General features: G+C 36.3%; 1 protein-coding gene across 3 annotated transcripts in view; it reads right to left on the bottom strand.

Moving 5' to 3' along the window:
* ZFR (zinc finger RNA binding protein) overlaps positions 1-14,941 on the bottom strand; it is an 82,959-nt gene that overhangs the window by 52,312 nt on the left and 15,706 nt on the right. For 2 of the 3 annotated variants that reach the window (XM_058564281.1, XM_058564283.1), the window contains exons 3-6: positions 13,770-13,793; positions 11,989-12,271; positions 10,106-10,250; positions 7,779-7,997 (exon numbers count right to left, since the gene is read on the bottom strand). In XM_058564281.1, coding sequence (XP_058420264.1) covers positions 7,779-7,997; positions 10,106-10,250; positions 11,989-12,271; positions 13,770-13,793 — 671 coding nt within the window. The remainder of the gene's footprint in view (positions 1-7,778; positions 7,998-10,105; positions 10,251-11,988; positions 12,272-13,769; positions 13,794-14,941) is intronic. The other variant, XM_058564282.1, reaches the window with a different exon arrangement.

Below are 14,941 nucleotides of genomic sequence, written 5' to 3'. Positions count from 1 at the left end.
ATCACCCTGATACCAAAGCCAGACAAAGATAATACTAAGAAGGAAAATTATAGGCCAATATTGCTGATGAACACAGATGCAAAAACATCAACAAAATATTGGCAAACCGAATACAGCAATACATTAAAAAGTTTATACACCATGTTCAAGTGGGATTTATGCCAGGGACACAGGGATGGTTCAACATCCGCAAATCAATCAATGTGATACACCACATTAACAGACCAAGGAATGAGAACCACATGATCATCTCAATAGATGCAGAGAAGGCATACGACAAGATACAACATCCATTTATGGTCAAAACTCTCAACAAACCGGGTATAGAAGGGAAATACCTTAACATACTAAAGGCCATATAGGACAAACCCACAGCCAACATCATACTCAATGGGGAAAAACTGAAAGCTATTCCTCTGAGAACAGGAACAAAATAAGGGTGCCCACTCTTGCCACTCTTATTGAACATAGTACTGGAGGATTTGGCCAAAGCAATTATGCAAGAAAAAGGAATAAAAGGAATCCAAATAGGCAACGAAGTGAAACCCTTGCTGTTTGCAGGCGACATGATTTTATATATAGAAAACTCTGAAGAATCCGTTGGAAAACTACTAGAAGTAATCAACAACTACAGCAAAGTTGCAGGGTACAAAACCAACTTTCTACTCTAATAATGAATTAACAGAAAGAACTCAAGAAGACAATCCCATTTACAACTGCAACAAAAAGAATAAAATATCTAGAAACATATTTAACCAAGGAGTTGAAAGACCTATACAATGAAAACTATAAGACATTATTGAAAGAAATCAATGATGACATAAAGAAACGGAAAGACATCCCATGCACATGGATCAGAAGAATAAGCATAGCTCTAACGTCTATACTACCCAAAGCAATCTACAGATTCAATGCAATCCCAATCAGAATCTCAATGACATTCTTCATGGAAATACAACACAGAATACTAAAATTCGTATGGAGCAACAAAAGACCTCGAATAGCCGAAGTAACTCTGAGAAAAAAGAACAAAGCTGGAGGCATCACAATCGCTGACTTCAAAATATACTACAAAGCTATAATAATTAAAGCAGCATGGTACTGGTACAAAAACAGACATGCAGATCAATGGAACAGAACTGAAAGCCCAGAAATAAAACCACATATCTACAGACAGCTAATCTTCGACAAAGGAGCTAAGAACATACAATGGAGAAAAGAAAGTTTCCTCAATAAAGGGTGCTGGGAAAACTGGACAGCCACATGCAAAAGAATGAAAGTAGACCATCTTCTTTTCCCTATTCCCAAAAATGAACTCAAAGTGGATCAAAGACTTGAAGGTAAGACCTGAAACTACAAAACTCCTGGAAGAAAATATAGGTAACACACTCTTTGAAACTGGTCATAGAGGGATCTTTTCGAATTCCAGGTCTACATGGACAAGGGAAACAAAAGAAAAACAAGCGGGACTTCATCAGACTAAAGAACTTCTACAAGGCAAATGGAACTGGAATCAAAATGAAAAGGCAACCCACCAGCTGGGAGAAAGTATTTGCAAAGCATGTATCCGACAAGGGGTTAATCTCCATAATATATAAAGAACTCACACATTTGAACAACAAAAAACAAACAACCTGATAAAAAATGGGCAGAGGATATGAACAGACATTTTTCCAAGGAAGATATACAGATGGCCAACAGGCACATGAAAAGATGTTCAACATCACTAACCATCAGGGAAATGCAAATCAAAACTACACTAAGATATCACTTTACACATGTTAGAATGGCTGTAATCACCAAGACAAAAAATAAATGTTGGAGAGGTTGTGTAGAAAAGGGAACCCTCACTCACTGCTGGTGCGAATGCAAACTGGTGCAGCCTCTACGGAAAACAGTACAGAGATTCCTCAAAAAATTCAAAATAGAAATACCTTGTGATCCAGCTATCCCACTACTGGGTATCTATCCAAAGAACCTGAAAGCAACAACCCAAAGAGGCTTATGCACGCCTATGTTCACTGCAGCATGATTCACTATAGCCAAGAAGAAGCAACCTAAGTGTCCCTTGACTGATGACCAGATATAAAGAAGATGTGGTATATATACACAATGGAATACTACTTAGCCATAAAAAAGACAAAATCTTTCCATTTGCACCAACATGGATGGACCTGGAGGGTATTATGTTACGCGAAATAAGCCAGAGAAAGTCAAACATTGCATGATTTCACTTATATGTGGAAGATAAACTAACACATGGACAGAGAGAACAGTTTGGTGGTTACCAAAGGGAAGGGGGTTGGGGGTTGGGCACAGGGGGTGAAGGGATGCATTCATATGGTGACTGACAAACAGTAATGTACAATGAAAAGTCCACAATGTTATAAACTATTATGACACCAAAAAAAAAAAAAAAATCTCAGTGGAGTCGGCCTGGTGGCGTAGCAGTTACATGCGCGTGCTCCGCTTCAGTGGCCCGGGGTTCAGATCCCGGGCAGGCACTGATGCACCGCTTGTCAAGCCATGCTGTGTCGGTGTCCCATGTAAAGTGGAGGAAGATGGGCACGGAGGTTAGCCCAGGGCCAGTCTTCCTCGGCAAAAAGAGGAGGATTGGCAACAGATGTTAGCTCAGGGCTGATCTTCCTCTCACACACACACACACACACAAAATTATCAGGAAGTCCCGGCGGGGGGGGGGGGGGGCAAAAAAAAAAGTAAAGACTTATGAGTCACTGACTGTAATATATCTACACACAGGGAAGAAAACATGAATTGGAAGGTGAGAGTTAATATACATGTGAAATCAGAATCATAGGAATCTGAAACAAGACATATCCAGGAGAGAGAGTAATCAGGCAACTTTCACGAAAAGCCTTCCTAGACTTTTATGTCAGGTTATGAAATTAGATAAATGCTTATGAAGATATAAAGTGTGATAAGAGAAGAAAACATCTATCAATGAAAGCAGAAAGAAGTAGGTAAACATATGAATAATAAGTATATGATCAGATAAACAAACATTAGAAAACAACTGTAATAATCGGTTAAAACAAAGACTCTATAGATCAATAAACTCTTTACTGGTCAGTCCTACCAATGTCTTCTATTACTTAATAATGTGATAAAAGAACATAATTAAGCTCACAGCCAATGCTTTCACATTTGTAGACAGAAACATGTGCAGTTTAAATTTTGCTCTTAAAATAACACCATAGGGGCTGGCCCCGTGACATAGTGGTTAAGTTCAGCGTGCTCCAATTCAGCAGCCTGGATCCCGGGCGTGGACCTACACCACTCATCAGCCATGCTGTGGTGCTGACGCACATATAAAATAGAGGAAGATTGGCACGGACATTAGGTCAGGGCGAATCTTCCTCAGCAAAACAAAAAAAAATTCACCATAAAATTGTCCAATTAAAAATAACAAAGCTACTTTTAGATTATTACTTGTTAGAACCATGATTTTTATATGAAATTTTTATAACAGATATTTTCCAAATGACTACTTGTTGTGTACAGAAACTGTAAAAATGCCACTTAAATATAACCTTGTGAATTATGTATCAAGAAAAAAAAGTAAAATAAGGCTAACAGCATCCTACAACACTACAGATCTATAAGGCAAGTATTATCATCCTTACTTTACAGATGAGAAAACTGAGGCTAAGAGACTGTGAGGTCCTTTAAACACTGAGTTATTTAAACCACAAAAATCACCAGGTTAAGCTTAATGTTTACAAAATAATCTTCATTTGCACACACATGGCTTAAAACTAATAAAAGGCAAGCTTAATTACAGCTTACTACTTAGTTTTTAAAATATCAATGCATGCACTGAAAGGTGGGCTGAAGATTCTGGAGCTCTATTAAAGGATCTTTAAATATCCTATGACTACTGGTAAATAAATGTATATTTTTTGTAAAAGTATTGTGGGAAAACAAATATAAGGCTGTGTCTCTAAATTAAGTAAAAGCTCAATTTTTGAACGCTAAAACAGTTTTACTTAAAAAGTACTTTTACTAAAAGTGTTTATCAATTAGTAAGTTACATAATTATGTGACAGTTGAAATACAATTTTTAAATGTACAATATCAGAAACAAAAACATACCATTTCAGCAGTAAATCCATCATGCTATAAGTCACCATTTAATAGGTACCAATATTCTAGAACCCATTTTAATGAGATAAAAAGAAGAGCTGACCTAAGATATAGCTAAAATAAAACTGCAGACCTAAAACTCAGAAGCCCTAATAGTGATCTCTCTGGATAGTAACTTCACACTGTGTATCACATATTCTTTAAAAAGTGCATACCCTTTGATGTAACAGTTCCAAATCTAGGAATTTATCCCAGGGAAAAAACTGACAAATTCAAAAATCTTTACATACAAGGTTTACTTTGTCCAGCGTTGTTTCTAGTTTTTCCCTAATATAAAATTAAATGTCCCAAAATAGAAACTTTAAAATATAGTACATCCGTACAATAAAACATTATGCAGTCATTAAAAACTATGTATTTCTAAGCGTAGATCTTGGTTTTTAAATACCACTGCCATATAAGAAACCATGGCTCCTTCGTGAAATTGCTGATCATGAGTTTAGGGCAAGAGCAAGAGAAAAAAGCTTTTCTAGGGGGCCAGCCTGGTGGTGCAGGCGGTTAAGTGCGTGCGCTCCACTGAGGCAGCCCGGGGTTCACCGGTTCGGATCCTGGGCGCGCACCGACACACCGCTTGTTAAGCCACACTGTGGCGGCGTCCCACATAAAGCGGAGGAAGATGGGCATGGATGTTAGCCCAGGGCCAGTCTTCCTCAGCAAAAAGAGGAGGATTGGCAGATGTTAGCTCAGGGCCCATCTTCCTCACCAAAAAAAAAAAAAAAAAGCTTTTCTAGGGAAAAGCTCGAAGCGTATCTGTAACATCTTAGTGTGCCAGAAAGGAAAGCAGCACCCAAAGACTAATGATGCCAAGTGCAAAAGACTCAGGAGCTGGTTTGAAAAGGATCCCACTGGCCAATTTGGGAAAATCTGTGCCTCAAAAAGAAAAATGAAAGTAACGGATTATACTATATTGAATAAAAAAGAATGAATCCACAGTAATACTAAAAAAGAAGGGAGGAAGGGACTCTTTTTTAGAGAAGAATGCCGAAGAATCAACGTGAAAGGATTTTGCAACCGCCATTGTAGAACTTGATTCAGTTAAGAGATTTTCCAAGGTTGTAATACTATAGAGAGAAAGATAGTTGGGTAACAGGCTCACAGATTACTTGGTTAATTACAAAGGGAAACAGGTATCTTTACAATGGAGAGATCTGGCAGTCACCACTTAAACCAGTGATTATATTGGGCATCATCAAAAAGGAACAAATTGACAGTATTTATTATGTCATCCTGATGTTATGAAACGGAAAGTTCACTCAGGCAGTTTTATTGACTAAAAAGCTGCCAGAATTTAAGCATAAAGAAATCAGATAAATCCAAATTGTGAGATATTCTACAAGACAACTGGCCTGAACTCCTTAAAACTATCAAGGTCATGAGAGACAAGAAAAAAAATAGGCGATTATTCTACATTAAAGGAAACTGAAACTAACAAGTTATGATACCAAATACAATTCATGATTCTTGATTGGACCCAGAATTTAACACAAAGCACAAACACATAGAAAGCCCAGCCATAAAAGACATTTGTGGACAACTGAAGAAATTAATTAGATAACATCCATGTTCAATTCCTTTTTATGATACTTCCATTGTGGCTATGTAAAAGAATGCCTTATGCTTAGGAAATATATGCTGAAGAATTCTAGGCAAAGTAACCATGCCATCTGTAACTTATAAATATACTGCTGAACCATTTGAAAATGTTTTTGGAGGAGGGATAAAACAAATGAAACAAAATATTAATAAGTGGACAATCTAAGTAAATAGTATATAGGCACTTATACTATTTTTTCAACCTTACTTCAGAATTAAAATTTTCTAAAATAAGAAGTTGGGGAAAAGAATTCATTAATCAAAGGAATGATATATCTCTATACTTTAGTGACATAAAAGGACATTCACGATGAGAAGAAAGCAGTTTACACAATAATGTGTATAAGATAAATCCATTTTTATAAAGAAACCATGTTTATACATGTATATTCCCAGGAAAGAAAAGTATAGAAAGACACGCACTAAAATGTTAATGGCAGTTAGTGTCTAGGGGTAGATGTCCAGTGATTTAATTTTTTTCTCCTTTTTGAGCTATAGTTTCTAGTTTTAAAATAATGATGTATTACTTATGTAATAAAGCAGTAAATAAAAATAATCACCTTCATTCTGTGTAAGGTATATTCAAGCAACTGCGAGAGAGGGACAAAGGCAGTGAGAGACAGACAGAAAAGAAGAGGGAGAAGGAGCACATGTAAGAAACAAGGAACAGGGGAGGGTTCCATCGTACTCCTTATTTTGTTGAAGCTAATGTACACATTTAAAAAAATGTGTCCAATCAGATTTCACTGAAATAATTCCATTTACAGTTATAACTGGTTAATCAGATAAACAGAGGCAGAAAAGTTGTACCTGGGCAATCCTAAATGACAGCTCTAAGAATAATACCATCTCCCCACCCCAATTTATTTCCACGAGGTTGTCACAGTTAACTTACAAATCTGCTCCCTTTCTTAAGGTCTCCTCTCTGGCACCCCTTTCTGCCCACAAGATCAAGACAGACACCACAGCAGAGCCTACAAGGCTTTTCACAGTGACATTTCCAGCCTCATCTCCTGATATTTACCCTACATACCTTGTATTCCAGCCACAGTGAACTGTTGTTCCGAAATACTCCATGCCTGCCTAATTCACCATGCCTGCCTAATTCACCATTGTATCCCTAGCACCCAGCATAACATGTGGCACATAGGGTAAGGGATAAAAAATCTGAGAAATAAAAAAAATTTTTTTTAATGCAATAGCTAGGCTTCTAACATCCAAGCTACAACCAAATATCAAGAGGTAAGAACTGAAATTGCCCATGCCACCTTAAATCTTCCACAGAACAAGATAGGGAATAAATAAAATGTAAAACAACAACAAACCATACAGCAGTACAAGGCTAAGTGTCTACAAAAAAGCAATGTGTGATTTTAATCACTGAATACTACAAAGCACCCCAGCTGGAAGTTAGCAAGAGCAGTGGACATAGTAAGAAGGTTTTAGTGATTATTTTTCTCCAGGGAAAATATATGATTATTTAAGGAAAATAAAGCTACTCTGTCCTTCCAAGAGACGTGTGTTATATAACCATCATCCTATGGATATTTACAATGGCTACCTAATATTTTCAAGATTACTTATTCCTGATAATAAATATGAAGAAATAGCTCCTTGAGAGCTGAAATAAATAATATAAATAATTTGTCAGTGGTATTCCCTCAATGTTACCCTTGAATTTTTAAATCCATTTGGAAAAGTTAGAAAGGAAATGACCCTGTAGAATACTAGGTATTATTTTCTCTAATAGCAATGCTAGGCCCAAGACTCCTGACCAGGTTTCACATGCCCAAAGATCATTTTATGTTCTGCTAAAATCTCCTGGCTTAAAAAAAAGAAAGCATACAACTTAGAGTATGGTCCATTTGTCAAATTATGCACATATATTTATATTAATGCCTATCAATTAATTCAATTCTTGCTATTGGGAGTTAAGATCATTCCACAGAAAATCAAGACAGTTTCTAGTTAAGTCTCTTTCTAATTTGTTTACTCATTTAAACACAGTTTATCAGTCTTACCAGAATAAGTAACTGCCGTGGTACTATAAGTAGCACTCTGGGTATAGGATGGCACCACAGTAGCTGCAGCTGCTACTGGCTGTACGGTGGAAGATACAGGATAAATGGAGAAAGTAGTGGTAGCTGGACTTGGTGTGGCTGGTTTTATGGCTGTCACTTGTCGAGTTTGCTGGGCTTGTGTATACTGAGTTGCACCTTGGCTATAACCTGCTTTGGGAGCTAAATTGGGAAAGAGACATCAGAAAATTAGAAGGATAAACCACTAAAGTTACTGTACCAATATCCCAGAAAACTAGAAAAAAATAGGCATAAACATCATTAACAGTGAATTTGATGCTAGCAATTTCTTCTTGGCAAAAGGGGTAAAACTGTTATTACCAATTGAATAAAATATAACAACTACATAAATTATTATTCCTTCTCAGATTCTTTCTATATGTTTCCAAAATAGCATTTTGTCCAAATTTACAACTAACTGAAACAGGTATTAATAAAGAAATTTTTCAGAAAAGGTAGGGGGTACGTGTGCGTGTGTGTGTATATTTAGGCTATTCAGTCTACTTGAGAGTTATGAGGACAGAATAGAGAGTCTCAAAGTATGTACTTCAATTCACAGTAAAAATTTCCATGTTTAATTATATGGAACTTGTTCATATACCATCCATCACATTTTACTGATTTTTCCATAGTGAACTTCAATCTAATTCCAACTCACAAGGTGCTACTGACTTAATTCTTCAAATGTCAATAGCTTGAGTGCAGCTGTTCTTAAACGACCACCATTAATGTCTCTGCTAACTTTTATGCTGCCTTTGACCATATTCAAAACAAATACATACTTTAAGAATCTCATCAGACTTATTATCAATCATTAAATTAATAATTAATCACTTATTAATCATCACTAAAGCATATAAATGTAATTTCTGAGAAAGGCCCAAATATTAGGGGGCCAAATTCATTTTATGCTCAGTTAAGTAAAGGTACCTTAAATAAACAGCACTTAAGAGCTTATAAAATTTTTATCTATATATAGTATGAAATTTGATCCACACAACACACAGATGAGGACAATATTTTACAAAAGGAAACTAATGTCCAAGAGCTAAATGACTTACAAAAGTCACATAGTCAAAGTTAGAGCTTAGACTAAATCAAGGTCTTCAGACACTTCGATAATTCAGCACTCTAAAGCACAATCTAACCCTGATAATTTACCACGAAGTTCACTATAGATCACCAGAAATCATTAGAGAAGAGACTATAAAAAAAAAGTCTTATAATTCAAAATATTTTTAAACCACTTTTAAGGGACTCATAAAAAATCTTAGAACTAGAAGTACCCTAGAGAGATCTGGGTCAACTACCTCATTTACAAATAAGAGGACAGAGATGAAAAGTGGTAAAAATCACTTGCCCACATTAGTGGTAAAGCCAGTACTAGAAGCCAATTCTACTCTTTCCTAATCCAAGGCTCTACACACACTCTTGTGGTCCTTCAAAAATAATTAAAATAGAGGAGTTGCCTTCTCTTCAGAACTCAGACAGCTTTGTTGTTAAAAGTTCTTAATTAAATCTCTATTAAAAAAATCCATCTTTAAAAGCCTACAAATATGTAGGCTTCTCTGCAAACAAAACACTTCCTACATTTGAACCATTATATATACTTTAGTATCAGTGGCTGGTAACAGAACCAACTATCATTACAGGTCAGAGAAAGACGAATTAAAAATATGGGCCCACAAAAGGTCTCCACTAGTTACAAAGGCAGTCAGCAGCATCTTCTGGGCATCTCTGGCAAAGATAAGAAGATGGTCAGAGTTATCACCACAACTCCTTTTGTAGAGCTTATTTCAGCAGGAAGAGAACTATAAGCTGAAGATGAGAAATGAAATACATTTCCAGGAGAGAAGGGCATGACTGTGAATTGCTTCCATGGCCTTCTCTCTCTTTGGGACTCAAAGGTATTCTAACAGAGGAAGAGAAGGACATGGCTAGAACCTGCCTCTCAAAGTAATATAACACGAGTTTAGACGGATTCAAAAACCATATCTTTGGGGCCGGCCAGGCGGCATAGTGGTTAAGTTCACAGGCTCCGCTTTGGTGGCCCGGGGTTCGCAGGTTCGGATCCCGGGCGTGGACCTACGCACCACTTATCAAGCCATGCTGTGGCAGGCGTCCCACATATAAAGTAGAGGAACGTGGCCACGGATGTTAGCCCAGAGCCAATCTTCCTCACCAAAAAAAAGCATATCTTCATTAAAAAAGCACGTTGAATGATATATTTCAATAGTTTACCATCAAACTGTGTATGTTAGTAAACCTACCTGTTTGATAGTAGGTTTCAGCAACAGAAGGCTGAGGCTGGGCAGCGGCAGCTACAGCAGCAGCAGTTGCTGTTGGCTGTTGGTAGTACTGCTTACTATCATAAGCTACAGCGGGAGCTGTGGATCTTACATATGAGTACGAGTCCTGAAGAAATGAAAGAAATGAAAGAAAATTGCTTCACTTGCTATGAGTGAAGTGGCAGGAAAAAACCTCCATCTACACAGAAGAGTCAAATTTAATACAAAGGGGATACATTTTGGACTTCAACAATAAGGTCAAAACCACTTCAATCAGCATGTTTAACTTTTACAATCAGAAAAATCACTGAAACATTTTAAAATAATGCTTATTTAAAAAAAATTAATTTTATTTAAAAAATTCATGGCAGTTTTGCTTTAAAGATGGAGCTCATAGTAACGAACACCTATGTGTTCTAAGCTTTATGATTGCTCCAGCTTTCTTTTCATTCTTCCTTATTTACTACCATCATTAACATAATGATGAGTAGCAGCCTCCGGGTGGAGGAGAGGAAAAGGAAACAGAGGTTCCAGGGAGAAGGAACACTATATATAAATCTCCAAGGTGGTGAAGATCAAGTTGAGCTGAATGAGTTCTGGCACAGCATACAGTGAGAAGGAATGGGGAGGTATGCAGGTGGAAAGGCTGAAGAAGTAGGCAGGGCCCAGAAAATGATGGGGTTCATACACCCTACTAAAAACAATGGAATTTATTATATTCTGTCTCTGGACATAATGAAAACAATCACACATGTCAAAAGGAATTCTGAGTTTAGTAACTTGCCAAATATTAATAGCAAATACTAATATTGTTGATTCATGTCAATTTCTTAACAAAATAAATTCCTATACTTTAGAAAGAATATAGAAAACTAGGAAAACTCCAGAAGGATAAAAATTTAAAAAACAGATCCTAAAAGCAAACAAACACAAAATGGGTTAAAGGAATTAGTACCAAATTTAATTAAATAAGTAGTAATTTAGTACCATAATAAACAAAACACTATAAAGAAAATTAGAGGGGCCAGCCAGTGGTGCAGTGGTTAAGTGTGCGCACTCTGCTTCAGCGGCCTGGGGTCCACAGGTTTGGATCCTGAGTGCACACTGATGCACTGCTTGTTAAGCCATGCTGTGGCGGCATCCCACATAAAGTAGAGAAAGATGGGTACGGATGTTAGCCCAGGGCCAATCTTCCTCAGCAAAAAAGAGGATTGGCATTGGATGTTAGCTCAGGGCTAGTTCTCCTCACAAAAAAAAAAAAAAAAAAAAAAAAAAAAAAGAATTAGATCTTTATGTCCTCATAAGACTGAACAAAAAGCAACTAGATAAGTAAGAGCAGGACCACTTTGTTACATACTAAGAAAGAACACCCTCACGGGAAAAAACGGGAAAAAACGTACAGGCAACAGAATTTTGACCCCTGATAGGTTTCAAGAAGACACTATGTAATTTGTCCCATATATCTTAGGCTTACGGTTCTTAAAATAGGAGACATAGCTGTGTGCCAAGGAGACGAACAATGCCAAGTAGACAAATAATCTTCCCTACATCTTAATTTTTCTCAAAAACTTAGGATAAAATTATTTAACCAGTAATTAATATAAATTTTTTAAAATTAAAGCAAACATAGATTTAAAATGAAGTGGAATGAACTGAAGGGGAATATTAATGTAAAACTCACTGCAAGGAAACAAGGCTTGGACTATGCCCCTAAATCACCTAGGAACACACATTCACTTTTCTCTATCATTAGAGGTATATTTTGGAAGACACAAGTCTGCGAAGCACTGGATTGGACATTATATCATACACTGAGGCCACTGCAGCCCGTATGTTAAGGCTATTGAAACCAGCAGTTTTCTTACCTGGTAGTTTTGTGTAGTAGCTGGGGGTGGTGGTGGTGGTGCTTCTTGTTGCCTCTGAGTATAACCATAGTCAGTAGCTGTGTGTGCAGTGGGGTAGCCTCCATAAGCAGCAGCTGTTGCAGCAGCTGCAACAGCTACTGGAGCAGGCCTGGCAACTGCAACTGTGGCGGCTGCTGGTGCATAGGCAGCAGTAACTGTGTGAGCAGCTACTGGGGCCTGATGGACAGTGTAGCTAGCAACCGTAGTTGGATGAGAGTAGGCTACACCCGAAGCTGGCTGCTGGCTATATAGTGGAGCAGAAGAATAAACATAATACAATTTAATTTTAAAATCTAGGAGTTTAATCAACTTAAATAAAAAGCACATTGTCAAGTAATTTAATCATGGACTACAAAAGATGAAGTATTTGAACTTAATAAACCTTCTAATTAATACCATATTTGTTACTGTTGTATAATTTTCATTCCTTAATCTCAATATATTAGATAAGCACACATATTATGCTTCAGATCATAGATCATATCACAAAGCAGGGATGACAAACTAGGATAAGAAGCAGTATTAGGAAGAAAAGAAAAAAACTGATCAAACTAGGAATTTTAAAAAGTGTTTGTTGTACATAAGGTTCTTTATTATGTTTTACAGTTTAAAAAAATCTCTACAAAGAAATCAGGTTAAGAAAACTCTTGTATTCTAACTCCAACTATGGAAATTATTTAAAGTAGAAACTATTACCCAGTTGACTTAAATACTTCTAATGCTCTAGGTCAGTGGTTCTCGACTGGAGGAGATTCTGCCCCCCCAGGGGAAATTTGACCATGTCTGGAGATATTTTTGATGGTCAAACTGCAGAGGAGTTGGTAGTGATGTGTCCTACTGGTATCTAGTGGGTAGAAGCCAGTGATGCTGTTACATATCCTACAATGTACAGGACAGCTACCCACAAAAAAGAATTATCCAAAGAACGTCAATAGTGCTGAGGCTGAGAAATTCTGCTCTAGGATATAAAACCTACAAAAGAATATCTATTATTTTAGATAAATTTTCCAGGTTATGGGTAGCATTATACACATTTTTTTTTTCTTAAAAATGTAGCACATGTTGCAAAAGGAGACCTAAGTCAGATACTTTGCAATCACAACCATTTAAACCTCAAAGAGACAAAAACATTTTCCAAAACTACAAATCAAATGAATTTCCAGCTGAAATTCTTCGAGTAATGTTTATTTTTAACTTTTAAATTGAGAGCCTATGTCACGTCAAACCATGGCCTACACATGTTAGCATGTGAAAGTGTATTTGTTGTTCTAGGTTCTCTGAGTAATACCCTGACAATTACACTTGCTAAAGCTATATTACCAAGGCAGAAATGCCTTCTAAAAAAAGGAGAGTTCCACCAGTTATTTAGCTGAGAGGTTTTAGCTGACCCTAAGTTTTAATATGAGCCAACAGTTAAGAATAGCTAAGAAAAAAATACCTCACATAAGCTGAAGCTGCACTAATAAACTAGAGTGCCTGATTCATGGGTTATAGTACAGGGTATATTCTTCACTGGTGTGCATGATACCACAGAAATATAGCATAGAAATAAAATTTGGGGCCATCATATCTTAACTGTATTATGGAAAACACTAATAATTAGGATATGATCAAAGAGAATCAATATGAAGCTTATAAGTATGGGTATTATTTCATATAAAAAGTGGAGGACCCAGGGACATTCAGCCTAGAAAGGTGACTGGGGAAGATATGATAGCTGCCTTCTAATAGAAGTGACTTACTCCATGCTGCTCCAGAGAACAGAACTAGAACCAATGGATGGAAGGGTGGCAGATTTCAGCCCAATATGAAAAAGAAAAAAAAACAAAAACTTAGAACAGAGTCCAAAGAAACTCTTATAATTTTTATTTGGATGAGGTTTTCCATATTTTGATACTAAAATTAGCTAACATTTTCTACATATATGCCAATTATAAGAAGGAAAACAGAAGTTTAAATTGTAATAGTGGTAAATTGCTTTGGGATTGACATTTTCTATGGATAATTCCACATCCTTAAGAAAAAAATGCCAATAACATATTATACTTCTTCAAAATTCCTTGAAGTGAGAAAAAGAATTATATTTAAACTATAAATACATCAGTTCTGTGAAATTTGCATTTAAAATTTACTGATAAGATTTCACACAACCACATGACCACATAGAAGGAGTTCTGGTTATATAAAAATTCAGATAGTCTTGGATTCCTATACTATGTCCATTCATCGCACTGCTCTTTATTGAATATCTATTCACATTTCTCAGTCCCCAAAACGTGTCCTATAGGACAAAAAGCAGAATGGTAACAGAATGAGAATGTCAAGTCAACTAGGCAGGCAATGTGACTTACACTGCCTTTGATCCTTAAAAGCCCATGTGACTCAGGAGGGAATGACCATACACGTTCTGGTTTATGCCTACTGTCCCAGCATTAATTATTTCAAATATCCTTAGAAAAACTGCCTTTTTTCTGGGCTATACCAATTCAATTAAATATCCAGGTCACAACAGCTCAAATCAAGGTTTTTGTCTAGTTTGGAGTATTAGAATAAAACATATTAAATTATATCTCTACAAAAAATGTAAGACTTAACTGACTTTAAATTATTTCTTAAATACAACAGGACATAAAGTAAATAAAAATCCAAATTCTGTCCCATAAAAATACATTTGTGAAATAGAAGACTTTCATTTACTAAGAATCCAGTAGAGCAGAAGCTTTTATTTAGATAATAACATTCTTTGCGAATAAATTAAATCTAATCAGCTTCGGTGAGTTTTAAATCAGGACAAACTAAATAATAAATCATGAAACAAATCAATATATAAAAACAATATGAGTAGGAAAGGTTAAGATATACTTGAAGAATCAAACGTAAAATGGAACGGTATTTCTCTTGGGGGGATAAAAGA

The sequence above is a fragment of the Diceros bicornis genome, chromosome 20, assembly GCF_020826845.1.
Source record: "Diceros bicornis minor isolate mBicDic1 chromosome 20, mDicBic1.mat.cur, whole genome shotgun sequence".
NCBI classification, from domain to species: domain Eukaryota; kingdom Metazoa; phylum Chordata; class Mammalia; order Perissodactyla; family Rhinocerotidae; genus Diceros; species Diceros bicornis.
The sequence above is the reverse complement of the archived record's forward strand: the minus strand, read 5'-3'. Positions and strand labels throughout refer to the sequence as shown.